Below are 21,779 nucleotides of genomic sequence, written 5' to 3'. Positions count from 1 at the left end.
TTTTTAGAACTCTGTAGTGATAGTAATTTTAGAAAAATATAAATAATTTTCAATATTCATACGTTCGACTGGCTAATGTAATTATGATAAAGCTATTTATATTTTATTTATTTCAGTTCCCGCCGAGTTGCCTGTATTGAAGAAAGAAAATTTCAATAACTGGTACAATCTTGGTACGTACTACGCCGCTGCTTTGCTCACTGGCATACCCGTACAAGTAAGTATCTAAAAATTTTAGATTTCCAAATAAAAATTACATTCTTAGTTTGGTTTAATCTGTTAGTAAGATACGATATAAATATAAACCTTGAGTAATTCATTTATTATGAGTTCATGCAAGAAAGTACTGCCACCTTTCCTCTTTCTGCCAACCAATGAAAATCACCAAGCAGTAATGTGTGCCTTCCGGTTTTGAAGGGTAAGGGTGCTGGTGAAATTGCAAGCACATGAGATTTGTCAACTTGTCTCAGAGTTAGGTATATATGCAGTGGAAGTGCTGGAAGTTAAAGCTCAGAGTTGTTTAGCAACTATCATGGAGAGGAGTCTCGTATGTTCTTCCCGTCGCTTAATATTATAACAATGAAATTTAAATAACTTATGCATACTTCTTTGTAAATATTACAGAATAAAAGATAAAGAAGACTTAAAATATATAATGTACATTCACCAGCATCTTTTATAGTGGCAGTACTTCCCTGGTTGAGCTCTTTCACAAGAAGCTCTACAGCTACTAAATAAAAAAAAATTAAATAAAATTTATTTGACAGCAAATGTTTACAATTTCTTTTTTTACCACGGTCCCCACACTAGGCAATCCTGAATCGTGGGGTCCTGGACATGCAATTTACATACATATTTTTTTTAGTCTGTAAAAGGACTAGAAATTTTTACAAGAATAAATATAATAAATAGATATATAATTTAAATATTAACAACATTTTATACAACCTTATAAACTAATAAAATCAATAAAATCAATTGCTGTTATGGCATATAATTAATCAAATTTTCAACAAAATTATGAAACAAACCAAGCAATCAGTTCTGGAGTACATGTACAGTACACGAGCAGGTTAGTGGTCTAGACTCACTTTTCACTAAAATTAAGTAATTTAGTATTGTACTAACCATAGCACGTAAGAAAAATTTACTATATTACTAACATTATTATGGATCATGGTCCGAAATAAATAATTCTATTCTATTCTATTCTATAGCTTTGAATACTGGGAGTCTACTCTCGATCTCCGTCTGACATCCGTCCGAAACAATGACTGCCAACTAAGCAATACTTGACCAAATGAAAAGACGCGTGATGCGAATGGAGCTTCATTCTTGATATTTGTCTTTTAATTTTGTTGACTCCCAGAGCTGAATTTTATGTCACGAAATCTAAAGACGTTGTTATATAAGAATGCGGATTGGAACAGAGCATGATAGGGAGCTGGATATGAAATACACGTTTTGTAATCATAGCACTGTAGTCAGTTGATCGAAGAACTTGCATGGGTGTTGATTACAATTTTAAGAGCGAAGAGCTTGCGAACGCTGAGAACACCAGCCTCCTCGAAAAGTCGTAAATTGCAATGCAAGCAATGCAATGTTACTGACCCTTCTTGTTCTCATTTCCAGATATGGTACAGCTTCGTCTACTCGGCTCCATCGTACTTCTTGTCAGGGCAACCGCAGGAGTTCTCCCGCTTCGGCATGTTTGTGCTGGTGCTGGCCCATGTCACTGTGTTGGCTGACGCAATAGGAAACATTATTGGCACTTTAGTTAATCCTATTGTGAGTAATGTATACGTTGATAATTAATAATAAATAACGCATGCACTCATAGCCCCGCACTAGGAAAACTGTGTATCGCGGTGCCATGGACAAACACATAGATAACAACAAATTACACCCAAACTCACGAGAGAAATAAATGTAGGCCATATAAATATCTCTCCTCGCCCGGGTATCGAACCAGGAACCTCTGCGTAGCAGTCCAGTATGTAACCGTTCGGTTACAGAGGCATTTAGGTTAATTCCTGAACTAACCATAACCAAAACGTCCAAGGCCACACTCAAAGTTTTGTATACAAGGTGCACGTAATTTCGTAACCATCCATCAAAAGGTAGAAATTATATTGTCTTCTTATTTTTCTTTCAGAACGGCACATTCTTTGGCGCCATAACGACATGCGCGATGATCGCTTTCGCCGGGTTCCTAGTGCTGTTCTCTCACATGAACAAAATCATGAGAACCATTTCTTTCCTCTCCTTCCTACGGTATTGCTTCGAGGCCATCGTGCTGGCAGTTTACTCCGAACGACAGCCGTTGCAATGCCCTGAAACGAAGACATATTGTCACTATAAGTAAGATATGAGTCAACTGCTATCCAACAATTCGCACCTTTAGAATGAAAGCGACCAATATGTTTAGGAATTAGCAAAATAAGTTTTAGAATAAGAATAACAAAATTTTACTGTGTTCGCCAAGACACACATGAATGTGCTTAAAAACTACCATATTATAACATTATAAACTTAAAACTACAGCATTATACAACAAATAGACAAAGAATAGTAAATTGCACACAAATGCAATTTACTTTTTTTACTAAACCATTTTTATTGTCATTTGATCTAAAAAGAATTAAGTCTCTTTCATTTTCACCTGGCAAGATGTTTTGACCTTAACAAACCGTTTTAATTGTAAAAGAGAATCCTCTAAGTAATAAATCAAGTCACGTAAGTAAAAAATTAATGATGATTTACGGAACGAAAATTCAATTGTTAATCTGTCACTTTTTCACAAACGGTGGTGGCGTGTTGTCTTTACAAATACAAATTCAACACTAAATGCGGCGTTTACATACCGACACGGGAGTGGAATTTCAAACATATTAAAGAGGCCCCATATAGAGAGTGTGTTTTATTTGAGTCAGTTCCAAAACTTCCAAATTAACTTTACAACCTGATGAACAGTAATGTTTAAAGTTGTTTTACGGTATAAACTTATTTTCTTAATTTTTAAATTAGGTCACTTTAATTCTAAAGGTGCAATTTATTATCCTATATTTTACTGCGTTCCGATTTTGAAGAATAAGAGTGCTGGCGAAATTACAGGACTTGTGAACTGTATGAGTCTCAGTTCTTTGCGATTTAAAGCTCTGAGTGGCATTGAAACTACGCATATTATGGGCAGGTGTGTCGCTTAACACCGCCCGGGGGCACGATATATTTGTTCCGTCACTTTGTATAATTATTTTGAATAAGAGGAATAGTAAGGTCACATTTACAAAATAGTATAAGTTACTAGAACACCCTAATATTCAGGCCGCAAAGAGGCGGCCGCGGGGACGATCCGGGCGCGAGAATTTTTGTAAATTACGAGTTTATATGAACCCTGCCACACTGAAACGCGCGGCCGATGAAAAATTCCTGCGCCCGGAATGCTTCCCCGGACACCTCTGTATGACTTGTGCATTAAGGAGGTGCGTGCGAATGTAACACAATAGTGTTGGGGTCTTTTGACAGAGCTGCAGAATATTCTAATTTTATTGCCATGTTTCAGATACCCACAAGAACTCATAAAAGAACTCGCGTTGAAACCAGACAACTTTTGGTGGGATATAATTGTATTAGCAGTGAGCATCGTTGTATTAAGAATATTAGCTTATTTCACTTTAAGAAGAAATGTAAGGATGTCTTGATAAATGGCTGAAATTGTTTAGATTTTTTTTAAGTTTATTTAGTAGCTAAGGAAAGTAGGTGCGCGGTACTGGCTGTAATGTGCACCGCATATTCCAAACTGTGGTCCTTTAACACGTACAGACCGGCGTGTACTATGTGGAGCGCGGTCAGCTGGTCCATCAGGCGTAGTACCACCGGTGGTCACACAACACTTGACTTTTGGTATACTAAGAGTCGTATTCCAGATCTCTACTCAATGCTCAAGTCAGGATTTGAGTATGATTCAAAGCACTAGAAATCACACTTAAGTCCTTGCCATTAGGGTCGTATTTCCAATGCTTGAAATCATACTCAAGTCTGCTCAAATCCTGACTTGAGCATTGAGTAGAGTTCTGGAATACGACCCTAAGAAACCCACGCCGCCTTAAGAGAAAATGCTAAATTTAACGGTCCCGCCTTCTGCAACAATAAAATTTTCATAGTGGTCTCTCAGGAGCTCATGTAGGAGAAAAAATAAATGTTAAAAAGCATTTATTTGAAAAGAGAACTAGAAATATACTTAATAGAAAAACGAGAATAAACAGCAAATTATTTCTGATAATTGTATTAAAACAGTCAGAACTGGCAAAAAAATCTTCTCAACATTTATTTAATATTAATTAGAAAGAGATAAAGCCTAATTTCGCCATTTTCACCGGTGGTGCACCCCGCCCCGGTAAATTTCTTAGTTGATGAGGCGATGATGTACCTACCACCGATGGCCATGTGAAATCTTTCCCACCGGACAGCAAATAATGGTAATTTTGTTCCCGGTCTGAACGTGTTAAGAATACATGAGGCGCTCAGGTGCTTTAAAACTCGATTATGCAATGTAATTAACGAGTAGTAAATATTAAGGTACAATTAGGCTAAGAACTCACGAAGTAGTTTTCATCCGCACACGCCGTGGCCGAGGGACATCTGTTTTATTTCAGTACTCACGACACCGTGGCGGACGGACCGCAAACTTCGCGGGAGATGATCGCAAGTCGCGCAGTTATTTACGAACGATTGAGGTCGTCGTCGGCAAAACGACCGCAGCGCAGAGTGCGCAAGTGGCAGAGTCCCGTGCGGTTCTACTAGTATATCCCGCAAATGTTGCAGCTACCGCGAACAACCGTCCCCACCACAGACGTAAAACGAATCATGAAGTGTGCTACTAAATTTTACAAACATTCTACGGAAGCTGCGGTCGCGCAAGCACGGCGTGCGCGGGAGAAAACCACTCTGTGAGTTCTAGCCTTACGGGTCATAGAAGGGTGTCGGAATAATAACGACATTGTATGGATAATATCATATATTTGTAAAAACAGAGGAGCAAAGAATGTAGCTTTATTTTTTTTAGACTGTATGTCCACAGTATGCACTTAAGTCATAATAACTGCTTTGAAAAAACACCATTATATGCGATTCTTCTAAAAGGGTCATTTTTGTGAAAATAACGACAGCTTTATAGTAGATATACATATAAATAAAGTCGATACATGAAGTCGAGTACATTTTGCTCGGTCAGATCTCTGACGCGAATTAAAACATGATCCCTTGTTTGGACTATTTATACAGATTATTTATAAAAAAAAACAACCTCACAGGACTATATTACGAACATCATAAACATTCATTTTTGCTCTATGACTTTTGGGCCCCAACCGAGGCCCCCAACCGGGCCCCTAACCTGCCCCCAACCGGCCCCCAACCGGCCCCCCAACCGGCCCCCCAACCGGCCCCCTAACCTGCCCCCAGCAGGCCCCCAACAGGCCCCCACAACCAACGCCCTAACTCACCCCCATATGCCTTATAAATTTATCATAATTGTCAGTTTTAATTGTTAATTGTTAGTCAAAAACATTGAAAAGATTGAAAATTGATTAATTGTTAATTGTAAAGTTTGTTACTGAACGAAAACGACGCCTAACTTTGTTTTACTAAACGATTTTATTTTTATTTCCCGCTAAATAAAACTTCCTACAATGTTTCTAAAAGAAAGAAAATAACATGAGCTCTCAAATTATAGTTTTGTAATGTCATTAAAATATATAAATAACCGTCATTGTGAATAAAAACCGCCGAAGTATTTTAATAACCGGCAATCTATCTCACTACCGCTACACATGTCTCTCAACCCTGACATTGGCAAAATCGTCGCGCAAAACGACGGAGCCATAGACACAAAAGTTGAAGTTGAAGTTGAAGATTTTGCGATTAACGATTGATCAATTGTTAGTTGCGAGAACCGCAATCAACAATTGATTAATTGTTAGTTGCGGTTCTCGCAACTAACAATTGATCAATCGTTAATTGCTGTTTCGCAATTGACAATTAATCAATTGTCAATCTTTAATTGCCAGAACAATTAAATTTTGCCCAACACTGTCACTGGGTGGGGACCACTTTGGGAAACTATGATATAGTCGACGAGGTTGTTAATATTTCGTCAAAATGTCACGAGTCTGGACCCAGTTGTAAATTTACTCCGTTCGTTTTAGATAATAATAATTGGTATTGGCATTTAATTGAGCGCTTGAAATAAACGGACAGATAATTTTATTATTTTAGTTGTTGTTTTACTTACGTATTATTAAGTAACTTAATAATAAATGCAATGTAATATTATTATTTTTTATTCTATTCTCAATCTTGCCAATCTTATATACAAGTGACACGAAAAGTGTTATGTAACTAGTTTCAACTGTTGCTAATAAACTTAATTGTCTTGTCACCACTGAATTTCTTTATAAATACTCGTATGTTACATCTTTGAATCACTTTGTCTTTTAAATACAGTCGATGCTCCTGATCCTCTTGCCGATTTTTTGTTTCCGATAATTTTCGGAAACAAAAAATCGGCAACTTACGTATTGAAAAAGGAAAAATGTAAAAGAAATCCAGCTTTATGGTTGAAATTTGTAAACGTTACGATCGCATTGGCTTAAAAAGTTTCTTAAAATGTCATTTGCTAGTGATGCAATAAGGATGTCATACCGAAATGAACTTTACAACTCACAGGTTAAAGGTTAAGTTTTTAATTTAACCTTTAACCTGTGAGTAGCAATTTTTTAATTTATAATTTCTTCACATTTATGTAAAATTTACAATATAGTTTATGAGTACATCCGAGGGCATCGACTGTACTCATAAACTATATTGTAAATTTTACATTTTAATGTATTGTCATAAGTACAAATTATCAATTACTTTATATGCGGTACTGGTTTTAGCTTTTAAGTTATTACGAAAAGAACCAATAAAATACAATAAGTCACCGGGAAAATGGATAACGTAAAATGTTTTAAAAAATGTAAAATAGTATCTATGTTATTATCATAAGGCGGAAAAAGGTGTTCCACATATATAGACATGTATAGACGCAGTTGTTATGACCACCAAATATTACTCTATTATTTTTTCGAATTCCGAATTTCCTGAAATGGTTTTCCTGTATCGCAGGACAAACAGCTAACTTAGGAAGTGGAAGTTGGATTTTAAAGTAATTATTATGTCTTAACAATAAAACTATATACGTGAGGCGCGCTATAAGTTGGAATGAATAAGAAAAAAAATACTATAAATGGTCAGAAATAATAATAATAATAATAATGTACACACTCAACATAGCCACGTACTAGGGAAACCCTGTGTCGCGGGTGCCATGGACACACACATAGACAATCACAAATTAAATCCAAACTCGCGAGAGAAATAAATGTAGGCCATACAAATATGTCTAACGGCCCGGGAATCGAACCTGGGACCCCTGCGTGGCCGTCCGGCGTGGTAACCGTTCGGCCACGGAGGCAGTTCTTTATCCAGTAAAGTCGTATTGGATATTATTTCGAGATGACAAACTGACTGCTACTAATGTCAGTTGAAAAATAATGTGGTAACGTTTAAGCGTGAAACACAGAGAGAGCGGATGCGGATCGGGCGCGTGTCGGGTCTATAAAAGAGATTTGTAGTGACTGCTGCGACTGGCTACAGCGCGATGTAGCGAATCGCAGAACAGAAATCGAACAGGCAAACCACAGACCACATGAAAAACAACAGTCAGAAAAGCTGCCAAAAACAATCGCATTTAAATTTAGAATTTAAAAGTAAACTTAAAAAGACTATATCAAAGAGATTTGTATTTCGCTACATTACCAATGATATGTCTACGAAGAAGCTAGATAACTTCTATAACTTTGAAAACTTAATATGAACTGTAAATTACGTACTTGTTATCTAATAACCATGCTTGCATGCTGGTATATAAGCTAGCGATTAGGGCTTTCATACTGATAATCTCGGCTTCGAATATTTCAAGATTCTCGACGGCTTTTTGGTATTTGATGATGTTCTCAGTCTCGGGTGTATAGACTTTTGAGACTTAGGGTCGTATTCCAGAACTCTACTCAATGCTCTAGTCAGGACTTGAGCAGACTTGAGTATGATTTCAAGCACTGGAAATACGACCCTAATAGCAAGGATTTGAATATGATTTTCAGTGCTTTAAATCATACTCAAGTCCTGACTTGAGCATTGAGTAGTTTTTTATTATGGTTACATGAACATGGCAACACTGTAGACAGAATGGATATTAGAGAACTTGTGATGCGAATAAAATTAACGGTTGGAGATGTTAAGTTATGCAGTAGAGGTGACAATGTTGCCCCCTGCATTATGCCTTTATTAACAAGTCTCCCAAGGTCCATGTAGTTTATTATTAAATTTGGCAATTAGAGTCCTTTTGTATATTTATTTTGTATTTAAATTCATCGTAAATACTACAGAAAAAAATAGTTAATTTTGTTCTAATAATATACTATTACTGTTTTAGATTATATTCTATGTTTATTATCGATATATTTCGACTGAAGACTTTGTATCCATGGTCATGAAACATTTATTACGAAAAAATTCAATATATTGAAGAACATTAGTAGGGATGGGTAATACCTATAGCTTTTTCGGAATATCGTATCGAAACTATATATTGATATTTGAAATCGGATTTCCAAACTATATATATATTTTCTGAAACTATATATTCAAGGATACAGCCCACGTGCGCGCTGCGTTGATACATTGCCGTTACTGGTATTCGGAATCAGATGTCGAAACTATATATTATTGGATATAGTTTTACAAGAGCAATGCGGGCCAATATTAGTACACAGTTTCGAAGACGCACAAAAAATGGTGAACATTTTTACGAAACAATATCGGTATATAGTTTGGAGAATCTACGATTTCGTGTTGCTATCCACTCGTTAATCGCTCGGCTTGATTCGGCATCGCTATAAAATACGCGATGCGGAGCAATATCGGTATAATTTCTAAGATACACGATATCGGATATTCGATATTGCCACAACATATATATTCAGTAACTATATACGATTTGTAACGCCTATTCCTAAACAATGGTAACAAAGCTAGGTCAGGAAACTATGATAGACACCCTTTGTTTGTCATGTGCCCAATATAAAAATGAAAACAAGAACTTTAATAACTTCTTATTGTTATTTTACAATGATACACCATGTGTTGACTGCGTAAATACCTAGCATATAAAGGAAACCTATTTTCCTCAGGCTAGTTGTTTGGTATATTAATATTATTAAAATCATTAAAAGCGCTGGCTCATGGCGCTGGTTTTCTGCCAGAACCCTTTTAAAATGGATTAATTTAAACACAGAGTTTAAAATTATTTGGCATTGATTACAAACCAATCAGGGCCATAATTGCCAGAAATATTCCATATTTTGTGATACTTTAAGCTTATGTGGCTGACTGTACTTAGTACGGTTCGTTGACTGTGATCTAAACTATACTAAAACATAATGTTATTATATTTATGTTTCATTAATTTTGTATTCTTACGTTTAACAATGGAGAATGTCCAATTTAATGATATTTCAAAAATAATAAAAATTTATACTACATACTGTATTTTTATTTAAGTATTTTGCTGTAATTGGGGCATGCAAAACTGGTACCAGATATGGATCTCGCTTTTTGGTACTCCCGATATCCCTAAATTATTTAAAAATCCTTAAATCAGTACAAATGTGACGGCAAAACCCAAAAAATGTGTGAATTTTTATGTCCACTACAGAATATTTTTCTCAAGGTTCGAAGTGATAACTATAAACACAGACCACATAAAATTATAATGATAACTATCACGGTAATTATCTTACCGTGATAATAATTAGTCATGTCAAATGCTACAAATGTCAATCTAAAAAGTCACAAACCTGATCGTTTTCCCAAAGAATTTGAAAAATTAAAAAGACATAACTAAGAATCAGCGTGGATAATAAACGGATAATATATCGGATAATTATCATGATGATTATCAAATACGTGATACGTGATTGTAACAGTGTAATACAGAAAAGATTCAATCACTAACCCGGTATATTATATAATTGAAAAGTGCATGAAAATATACTTTAAATGAGTTAGCTTCCACATTTCACAAAAATTCATACACGAATTGTGTTCTACCTTGAACGCTTCGATATTGTGTAATATAAATTCATATTACCTAATATTTTTTGCAACTGTACATATAGGCTTACATTGGTCCACAATATCAATATCTATAAATGTGGATTGGTAATACAAAAATGGTACACGCTGGCCTCGCGCATGCCTGTTCATTCCAAAACAAGGAGTTAAAAGCTATAGCTCTGCTGTGAAGATAATGAAGTTTATTGGGGTATTCTTCTTCTTTTAAATGTTATGGCCCCATCAAGTAATCGATAATTTCACCAATGTCTTTTCTGAATTTCGACAGAATTTACTGAGAGGAGAATGTACAAATCTACAACGACAGAGAACCTACACAGCCATGGTTTAAAGAAATAAAAACCGCGAAAGACACGGAAGCGGATATTATAATCACGTGTGTGTGCGTAAGTGTAGTGTCATACATAGTCCAATAGAATTACAGTAACATTCCATTTTACAAAAGATGAAACTTAGTCAAACAGTTTTTAATTTAAGCTAACATGTTTGACATGTGTCTGCTAAAATTAAATACCCGCTTCCATCCTCTACACACATTGAGGAAGTTTTTTGTGGTGTCACGTCTTTTTTCTTTCTGCTTAAAAACCCATTTTTGTATTTTTTTTAAGGCTGTGCGAATATCTGCGTGAAAAGGAGTATGTTAATGTCATTTCGAATCTGTCCTGTAATTGTGACAGTTCATTCAATCGTGTGATGTATGCCATAATCACCGCCTACATAAAAAGTAATTATTTTTATCTTTAATATGGCACAAGATCGTTAATGACTACCACGGGACATAGTCAAAAAGTGTCAGAACACGCCAAAGTACAAACAAGATAAGGTTCTTCACATAATTCTTATTAAAAGGTCAATCAACTTTTCAGTTTTTGTGCGATCGAGATGTAAGTATAATTTGTTTATTGGAAAACTTTTGTATTTAGTTACTTTCAACGAGCTTTGAAAATCAAAACCATGCTTTCAATTTCCAATACACAACCAACTGTGAATCGGGTCTATTTAAAAGATTATGTTTAATATAATCCCAAATTGATATTGCAGACAAACCGGAAGCTCATTACCTCACCTAACATAATCCTTAAAAGCTAAGTGTCAGAAGTTATAATACAGGCTGTTCCCTAAGGACATGCTAGAATTTTAATGAGTATTTCTTTAATGAATACATTATTTGATGGCTCTTATAAAAAATAATAATCACCTGTATAAACATTCAATAGCAAGCAGCTGATTTTGTCTTCGATGTAAAATGATTAAGTTTTCTTGGAAAAAAAACTCTTTATTTTCAGCTAGATTACCTTATTATTCTCATTAGCCTGTTACACATTCTAAAGACAGATGACCCTAATGATTTTGGTGTTGTGGTGTCCTAAGGCTCAATTTATATTGCGGCGGAACGGAGTGGAAGCTAATTTTAATAACATAGCATAATGTACTTTATTGTCAATTGTGTAACTTACAAACTAGACAGAAGCCGAAATCTTCTGCGGAATAATGCTATGTTACAAAAATTCACTTCCACTCCGTTCTGCCACAATATAAATAAGTTTAAGAGCCACATGGTATCTCTAACGCGCATCTGTTTTCAGCCACCCTTAAAAAAAAAGTAAATAAGTTTAAATTTTTATTGAATTGATATTCAATTACCTCTTTTTTATGTGAAATGACTCTACTAGTTTGTAATTATTAATACTCAGAATAACTTCCTTCGATCTAGCCAACCAAATACAATTACATGACAACAAACACAGAAAAATTTGTGAGGTCTGCTGGTTCGTTAGTTGGTAGTGCGTCTGCCACGGTATGCTAAAAGATATTGGTTCAAATCCAGCCGGATAGAAGAAATTTTTTTTGAGTGTTTGATCGTTGTCTTAATAATTATAAAAAATCAAATAAGTATTTCTACCAAAATCGTTAGGGACACTGTGTCTCCAAGACATGTGATGGGTCGACTTATGGACTGCTAAACATACTTATTGAGCCAAAATCAGTGACCAATACAAGTGGTCTTCAATATGATAAGAACAAGTTTGCACCACAAAATTAAAATCATACTGATGGTGCCAACATTCATAATATTTCAACATCACATGTAAAATTTTGTTCTAACATTTGTTTTAAATATTAAGGAAGTGTTACATATAATTGCATTCACCACCTGTTAAGCGTCGGTCTCCTTCAGTTAGAAGGTTTTGGCTGTAGTCTGCTACACAATCCCAACACGTGATAGGGACTTCATATGTTTTCCAATATTTTTCAAGAAAGAAAGAAACATTTATGCAACAATTCACAAATAATATTACAAATGTTACAAATCGACTCATCCATAGAACAAAGATCCATGTGCAAGACTACTTGTTCTCAGGACAAAGTACATTTCGTTCGTTCTTCTTCGCTGTGGATGTCAGATCGACTGTTGTTCGATTTTATATTTCCCAAACGAAATAATATATAAAAATTCTCAAAACATCTTTACACAAACCTTAGTTTGAATAACGAAATTATGTATTTATCCTCTTTTCACTGTATAATCACATCATACTTTGTTCTTCGGATGAGTCGAAATAGTATCAGTTAAAAACAAAAGAAGGTAATAAATTAAAAAACTAAAATACACAATAATAGCTATTTCAGCTGGTTTTCACCTGGAGCCTTAAGGAGGTAGATGGTTTTATATACTTAACATTTATAAGTTATGTATTTAAAACCAAAAGTAAAATAAAGTTACAAGACGACAAAACCTAATTAAAGAAAAAGAATATAATTATACTTTAATTTAAACTTTCACACATTGTTTGATTTTTAATTCGGGACCTAATCACGTATAAAACATATTTTAATTACCTCGACGTTTCGGGCATATTGCCAACGTCCATGGTCTCGAAGGGACTGAAAAGGCGGGTGTCAGCATGTTCTAGCCGTGCGAGTTTTTCTAACTACCCGCACTTGATCTTCATTATTTATTTGTGCACTAGGGTTCTCACTAGACCGACACACAACACTATATAAATAGCAGCAATAGCCGAGCATTTGCTGGAATCAGGTCCAAACCACTGGATTGAGCTTCATAATCCCAAGATCCTTTCTACAGAACGTCATCAATATAGTAGAATCGTACGTGAAGCTATTGAAATTAAAAAACACCGTAATTTCAACCAAAAAAGAAGGTTTTAAGCTTTCATCGTCATGGGATCCAGTTATCAGCAAATGTAAACGACATCAAGTATCGCCCGACAAGTCGCCGTATGTCGTGATTGTCATGTGTCGGTCTAGTGAGAACCCTAACCCCTAACCCCTGCACAAATAAATACTGCCCTCGTAACGAAAAAAGGCACGACTATGCGTACTTTACACAGCAGTTGTGCCTTCTTTCATTCCGAGAGCAGAATATTGAAGATCAGCTGCTGGTAGTTAGAAAAACTCGCACGGCTAGAAGATGCTGACACCCGCCATTAAAGTCCCTTCGAGACCATGGATGTTGCAAAATGTCCGAAACGTCGAGGTAATTAAAATATGTTTTATACGTGATTATGTGCCGAATTAAAAATCAAATAATATAATTATAATTACAAATGAACCTAAGTAACTGCATTGTGCTCTTATATGAAGCTATACATTACAATATAAAAAATAAAAAATGATCATAATAATGTCTGAGTAATAATTCTAATAACTAATAAACATTTTTTTTTTTTTAATGAGATGGAAGCTGACGCTGTTTATCTGTCGCATCAACGTTATGTCCTTAATTTTTTTTACACAAGCCATACAGAACCTTTAGTGTGCATGTTTCAACACAATGTTTTCCTTCACTATTAGTCAATTATTTTGCTACTTCACAAATATACGTAATTTAGATTTGAAAATCATAGCTAAATGCACCACAAGGATTTAACCGTCAACCTCCCAATTGTGAAACAACTATCCTCCACTAAGTTACTACCGTCATGTTATGGCTGCTACTAGCTAGCTACACATTAATACCTTTTGTTTTTTAATGTTTCACTAACTATTAATTGTAATTCCACCAATCATTACTTGTTCCTAGGTGGAAGCTAATCTTCGTATGTCTAGTTTTAATAGAAACTGCATATCTATCAGAAGTCACATACTATGAGATATTAGGAGTGACAAAGCATGCGACTGCCCAGGAAATTAGACAGGCTTATAAAAAATTGGCTATCAAACTTCATCCTGATAAAAATCCTGTAAGTAATAATTTTTGTAGTAAATTAATTCACTTGAAGTAAGCAATACGTGTTTTTTTTGTATCTAAAACCATAAGCAACACATTTGTAAAATATTTCTCGTTAAAAACCTGTATTGCCATCCGTAACTGATGTAATCGACATTTTTAGCGAAAACGAGATCTACAACCCCCTATAATCGGTTTTTTTTATAACTTATTTAGTTTCAGTTTTATTGTGATTTTTATATTATGTATTTTGAATATTGTGGCACCTCGATTTTGAACATTTTAATGTACACGAACGAACGTGGGGCGCACTATAAGTTTCCGGATTGAATAAGGAAAAAATACTATAAATGGTCAGAAATTAATTTATTGTTTCTCAAAATATTAACGTTAGTATGAAAAAGTGCACTAATGTGCACTTTTTCATACGAATAAACCAATTTTGAAAACATTTATGCCACTCCTCCGTGGCAATCTCTGAAACATATTTTTCATACTCTTCGACAGCCTCTTCAGGTGATGAAAATCGTTGACCGCGTAACTGGTTCTTAATTTTTGGAAATAAATAAAAGTCACTATGTGCCAGGTCGGGACTGTACACGGGATGACTCATAAGGTCAACGTAGTTCACCTTCAAAAATTCATTTGTCTGTCTGACCGTGTGAGAACTGGCATTATCGTGGTGCAAGATGATACGGCATTTACGGTTATTTTTACGGAGTTTGTCAATAACTTCCGGCAAACAAATGATCGTGTACCAATCACTATTCACGGTATAACGATTCTTTAAAGCAACAGTAGCCACGTATCCAGTTTTATTACAAAAAGAAGCAATCATCCGCTTAGAGGCACTTTGCACGCGCGCCACTTTGCTTGGTTTCGGCTCATCTCGAAAGACCCATACGCTCGATTGCTGCTTTGCTTTGGGATCGTAACTATAAATCTATGTTTCGTCACCTGTTACGAATCGGCGACCATCACGAAATTGGTCACTGAGTTTTACACGACCGCGTTTGGATTCTGTAAACCAGCTATAAATAGTCGTCTTGCATGGTGCTTCATCGCCAAAAGCAGTTTGAAGCCGAGCCACACCCCGGACACTCCATACATCGGTCGAAAGTTAGTTACCTACTACTACTACATACAGCAAGGCGCTATCTGCAAACACGCAAATGTGTGCGTGAAGTGGCAGGGTTACCCATCACTTCTCGCACTATAACGTTACGTGGTCATAGCGGCAACAAATTCTAACGCGAATTTGTTATTACACATGTTCATTAGGTATTTATACTTTATTATTATATTTATTATTTATTAGAAATAATACTATATTTTTCATTAATTTACTAACTAGAATAATATTGAAGATTTGTTTAAGAAATATATTAAAAGCCCTTTAAATGTTATATTTTGGACAGGTACTTTTAAATAAAGTAACCAAGGTATTTGAAATTGCTTATCCAAGTTTATCATTACCTAGTTAATAATTAGATATATCACGACGTAATATTTATCGGCAATACAAATTGAAAATTCGAGAACCCTTGTGTACTAGCTCACAAAATTACGGCGTCTCATTATATTAATATAATAAATCTGTATTATGTATTACTCTGCACTAAATAAATGAAGAAAACAATAACTGAATGAGTCTCAGACAAGCTTTTTTCTCGTCTTTCGGAAAACGAAAAAAGTCCTCTCTTTAGCTCGTTTAAGATGATGACAAACAGCTGTATCCGCTTAATTCACAACCATTATAAATAATAACGTAAAATGATGTTATATATTAACGTACGTGTTTCGTAATGAATAAATGAAAACTATATTCAAATATAGGAAATGAAACTATTTTTCCGGATTTAAATCGCGTATATTTGTTTTTTCAAACAAACCGACGTTTCGGTTTCTCAGTTCCTGAGACCCGTGAAATGTAACATCCCCTTACAGGATGCAGGAGTTTACAAGCTTGACTGTGAGTGCGGTCTCTCTTATATTGGACAAACAAAGCGAAGTATTTGTACCCGCGTCAAAGAACATATAGCTGATGTCAAACACCGTCGCGTAAACAAGTCTGCAGTCTGCGAGCATGTCATGGATAAACCTACACATTCAATGAAGTTTGACAAACCCCAGGTCCTTGCAAAAGAAGTCCGTTATCTACCCAGGATGCTGCGAGAGGCCATTGAAATTAAAAAACATCCTAATTTCAACAGGGAAGATGGTTTCTCCGTACCACCAGTTTGGGATCCAGTATTTCCTCTAATGAAAAATCCCAAACAGACATAAGACTGCAGTACTAATTAATATGTTTTAGTTTATTCTAATTTCTATTAATAATTAATAATAAATTAAACCTAATAAAAATTCATTCAATAAAATAATTTGTAAAACTTAATGTAGCGTAAATTGGAATGTTTTCTTTGTAAAATTAAAAATAAGGTATTTAATTAATAACTATTGTAACTATAGTGAAAAAATAGGGTGGTTTGCATTAATATTAGACATAACTGGTTGAAGACTGTACCACCTCAGTCAACCGTGACCATGGGACCTGTAAACGGCCCGAAAAGTCGGAAAAATAGTTTCATTTCCTATGTGTAACAATCGCGAAAACCTAAGAACTCGATATATTCAAATAATCAAAGCCGTCTTAGCGCGAAAACGGCTCGCCGACAGTCTTATTGTCGTTCAGTCAATGTGACCGTCAATGTGCGGGGCGTGGTCGCAGTGTCCGTTCTCGTTACTTTTTGTTCTCTGGCCGAGCGAAGCTCCGCTGAGCTGTTACTTTACACTTAATGTCGTAGAAAATCAAACTACGAAAATTTTCACGAGTTAAATCCATGGTGATGTAGACAACCAATTTCTAAAGTGATACCACAATGTAAAAACAAGTGACAGTCAGATGAAACAAACTGTATTCTACAGCCGAAGAGGTCAATTTTCAAATGTTGTAATTACTTTTTAAATATTGTTTATGTAAGTGGCCAGTTCCGGAAACTTATAGTGCGCCCTATGTATTCACCATACACTCAGCTGAAACTAATATAGTATAAGGTTGCATAATAACAAACTATGGACCTATGCTGTCTGAAAATAAAAGATTTTTATTTTACTTTTTTTATTTTATTTTTATAAGCAAAATCAGCGTAGTTGTCATTTTTACTAGCAAAAAAAAATTGTACAGGTGCGTTGCAAATGCGTTAGTTATGATTGAATTTTGAACCATTTTTTAACTGACTTCACAAAAAGGAGGAGGTTCTCAATTCGAGTGTACTAACTTTTTTTTGTATGTATGTTACCTGATAACTGGCACTTTAACCAATTTTGATGATTCTTTTTTTGTTGGAAACGTATGCTATGGGTATATAATGGGACCAACACCTACTGAGGTACTCACCTCAGTATTAATCCCATTTAAATTTGAAGAAAATAATCTCCCCTCTAAGGATAGCAAACTAGGGTTAGGGATGAATCCGGTTTCGCGCACTTTCCGGTAACCGAGTTCAATAAAACTTGGCAAATAGATGTGAGATTATTTACAATTACGAATGTGACAGTTCATTCTTCACTTTCATTATATTTTTTCAGGATGCAACAGAGCAAGAAAAATTTTTAAAACTCACAGAAGCCTACGAAACACTTAAGGATCCTGACAAGAGACATTATTATGATGCGTATGGCAGCTACCCATCATACACTAGGAAGTATAACTACCAAACTCAAGCAGAATATAATAATATATATTATAATGGATTGTATCATAACGACCCTTTTGTGGACACATTGAGCGGACAAAATTTTTGTGAGTATTAAATGTTTTTGTTGCATTTAAAAAACTATCAAGGTATGATACTTGGTACTTGGTGCAACGTACTGGTGTCCGCAATTCGACGGCAAAGCGGTTATTTTGATTGTGGTTGGGGCAGGGTCCTACTCGTGCCACCCAAGCTCCTCCAAGAATCTCAGTAACCTCCTCTGTTTGCTGAAGATTTCGGGGAACGACCACGGCACTTCAAGGTACTTCACCCCGTAGTTGGCCACGCCGGAGCACTGTAGTAGGATGTGCGCGGCCGTTTCCTCCCCCTCCATGCACGCTCTGCATAGAGGGCTGTCTGTGATGCCTAAATTAAAAATGTGTTTATTGTATAGACCATGACCTGTTAGAGTGCGAAGCTCTTGCCTTTTTAAGTTTGATTAATTTTCGAGAAAGACGCGTTGAGCGTCGGGAGTGCTTCCCTCGCCTGTCTACAAACCGTAAGGGTTGTCCATGTGTTATTATGAGAACATTTTATACCTTTGTGTATAGTTGTTCTTGACCATTAGTAGGGGAGGGACGCGAGCCGGTGTGTTCTTAAATCCACTTTAAAGTTACGTGGTTGTGTAGACATACCTCCATGTGTGTTTGATGGCATTCGTAAATGAGCCCTGAGTTTATGTCATAGCTGTTCAGTGCTTGAAGTACTGATATGCTGTCGGAGAGTATTCGAATGGAGTGATTCTTTTGTCTTGTCGCTTGATTGCTTCTGCTGCCAACTTGATACACATACATTCAGCCTGGAATGCTGTGTTGTGGTCACCAAGCGGTATTGATATCCTGATATTGAGATCTTCTGAGAATACCCCAGTACCTGTTCCTAAATTTGTTTTTGATCCATCAGTGAAGAATCATCATCTAGTATTATATGATAAGGGATTTATTTATTTCCATGTTGCACTTATACATTAAAATTAAAGCCGTAAATATTTTGAATGGCATATCTATGGTTCGTAACTGTTAATTAGGTGAAAAATTGGAATTCATATTACAGTTACAAGCTTACAAGTTCCGGTTAATTACCTTATCGTCGCATTAAATTAAAAACCTCGCAGTTTTACATAGTTTGTTTTTAATGAAGCAGAACTTATAAACCTCTTGATTAAATATGTAATTAAAGTAATACTAGTATATCACCTAAGCGAGATATAATTCATAATAATATAATTAAAATGTTAACTACAAATATTATTGTGTTTATTACGCCATATTTTTATCTTCATCCTGAAAAATTTAATGAAAATCACAAATGAGGTTTTCAGTTTTCTTTAACACTATGTTATGTGATTTACAGTTAACAGTACATCCAGCTATACACTTTTGTTCCAATATCGCCTCCAGCGCAACAGAATAAAATCGTCAATGTAGCTTAATTTGCATCCATCTGTACACTGTTAAATTTGTGTAATTATTTTTTTGGCCTTGTGAACTTGCAATCAGTCCTCTAGACTATAGTGAAATGAGTTGGGAGATATAGGATATTCCAGAAAGTTAGGACCATTGCCCTATCTCCCCTTAATTACACAGTGTATCGCAGGAACTGACATCACAAGCCCGACATTGACATCCGGTGTTACAGGCTTTATTAAAAACAACATAAAACAGCGTATCGGCTCTTTTGAGCATCTTAATTGAGTTTGGCAACAACCGTTGTGGGGCAATGGGTTAGGAAGAGCACCTATACTCTACCAAATTCAATATATAATTCTTAATCATAAAAGTTAATAAGCCAGCAATGAAGGCATAGGAAAAGAACGTTTTTGTCAATACTCGGACTTTAGGCTAGCTCTGCTCACGACCTGCTCGCGTAATTGAAATAGGTAACGAGTATGTAAGTAATTGTCTTATGTAGAAGTATAACCAGGCCAATTATTATAAAGTTTTCAAAGTACCTATTGATACGTATGATTTATGAACAACATAGTTAAGTTTTTGATAATTTTTAATACTTACTGATAAATAGTAGACAATGGTAGATGAAACGAAATTGTAAAATTTTATTTTATATTAATTTACTACATATCTTCACTAGAATAATTAGAAATGTTTCCAATAGCTCCCTTCAAATAAAAAAAGTCATTAGGGATGATACAGTTTTATAAGTCATTATTATTATTTATTGGGAATTTTTAAATTGGTTTCAAATAACTTACTAGTGATTTGAAACTTATATCGAAATCAATTCAACACAGACATGACTCAAGATTAGTATTATCCAAAGCCTAAACGAAATTCAGGGAAAAATATTTAGATTATGGTAACCATAAAACAGTCTGTATATCAATCATATGTTTTTGTTTGTTGACATTTAATCGACATTGAATTTGGCTAGTATAGTTGATATGTGTAGTAAAATTAACGTTTAGCTTCTTAGATAACCATTGGCGTTTCCAGATAGTTCTTGTAATTAGAACTTGACCAAACTATTGAAGATCTTAGTTGCCAAACGGTTTTTCACTGTGGATGCTGGATGAGGAACTCCCAAGTTCAATTCCCGGAATTACCAATTTGGGAAATGCACTTTTTTAAATTGGTTCTGATCTGGGTGTTTTGGGTGGTGCCCTAGAATTAATTTTGTTGCTCATAAAACAGTTTATTCATTAGTTTGACACCAGGTAATTAAGTGTGCTTGTCTGAGACATTATTATTATTGATATTATTGTTGGCAACATTAGTATAAATTTTATAAGTTTATGTGGGCTACTTGCCTTCGTTCTTCTGTTGTGTTAAATAAATTCAATATAAATTAAATGTTGAGTTTTTCACTTTCAAACCATACGACAAATTGATTAATCAACAAATATTAATAACAATAATAGCGGCGTGTCGCTTCTAGCACATATGCAAAAGGCCGTCCTGCTCGCCGGTTCTTGAACCTGAGTCCTTGACCCCGGTCGGCTGAGCCGGAAATTACTCTCCCATTTAAAAATTCAAAATTAATCTTTTAAGCCATGTGAGAGGCGAGAGTCTAAAATAGATATCCAAAATAATAATAATTTACTAGATCTCGGTCCGTAAATGTATGTTAAAACCAGCCATCACGCTGAGAAAAAGAAAGCCAAACCAGATAATAATAATCTGTTTAATTGTCTGTTTAAGTGTAAAGAAATTACTCTCGAAAGATTTTGGTTGCATACCACAGAAAAATAAATACGTCATTATTTTGTAAAAAAAAGATTATTTTACTTTAGAGTTACAAAATTCTCAAATGACGTGTTTGTTATTGCTTTTGCAACGGTATTGACTAGACAAGTACAGGATTATGTTTTAGTGGATTCTATAGTGACGGTTACATATTATTTGCAGATGATTATTTACAAGAAGGCTTCCACTTCATAAATTTCTATTCTCCATTTTGTCCACCATGTCAAAATGTAGCGGATCATTGGAAGAAAGTTGCAGAAGTCTACAAGGGAATTGTAAGTTTTTGCACATATATACACGCTAACACACACACGCACATGCACACGCACGCATGCGCGCACACGCACACACACACACACACACACACACACACACACACACACACACACACAC

General features: G+C 35.3%; 1 protein-coding gene across 1 annotated transcript in view; it reads left to right on the top strand.

Annotated features, from left to right (window-relative positions):
• The window catches only part of LOC113227219 (dnaJ homolog subfamily C member 10-like), a 62,506-nt gene that overhangs the window by 13,552 nt on the left and 27,175 nt on the right, over nucleotides 1-21,779 (top strand). The window contains exons 4-9 of the mRNA XM_026460116.1: nucleotides 117-217; nucleotides 1,633-1,788; nucleotides 2,156-2,361; nucleotides 14,282-14,441; nucleotides 18,017-18,230; nucleotides 21,549-21,661. Of these exons, the coding sequence (XP_026315901.1) occupies nucleotides 117-217; nucleotides 1,633-1,788; nucleotides 2,156-2,361; nucleotides 14,282-14,441; nucleotides 18,017-18,230; nucleotides 21,549-21,661 (950 nt within the window). The remainder of the gene's footprint in view (nucleotides 1-116; nucleotides 218-1,632; nucleotides 1,789-2,155; nucleotides 2,362-14,281; nucleotides 14,442-18,016; nucleotides 18,231-21,548; nucleotides 21,662-21,779) is intronic.

This window comes from Hyposmocoma kahamanoa, unplaced genomic scaffold (assembly GCF_003589595.1).
Source record: "Hyposmocoma kahamanoa isolate Upper Pololo Valley unplaced genomic scaffold, ASM358959v1 202, whole genome shotgun sequence".
Classification (NCBI taxonomy): Eukaryota; Metazoa; Arthropoda; class Insecta; order Lepidoptera; family Cosmopterigidae; genus Hyposmocoma; species Hyposmocoma kahamanoa.
The sequence above is the reverse complement of the archived record's forward strand: the minus strand, read 5'-3'. Positions and strand labels throughout refer to the sequence as shown.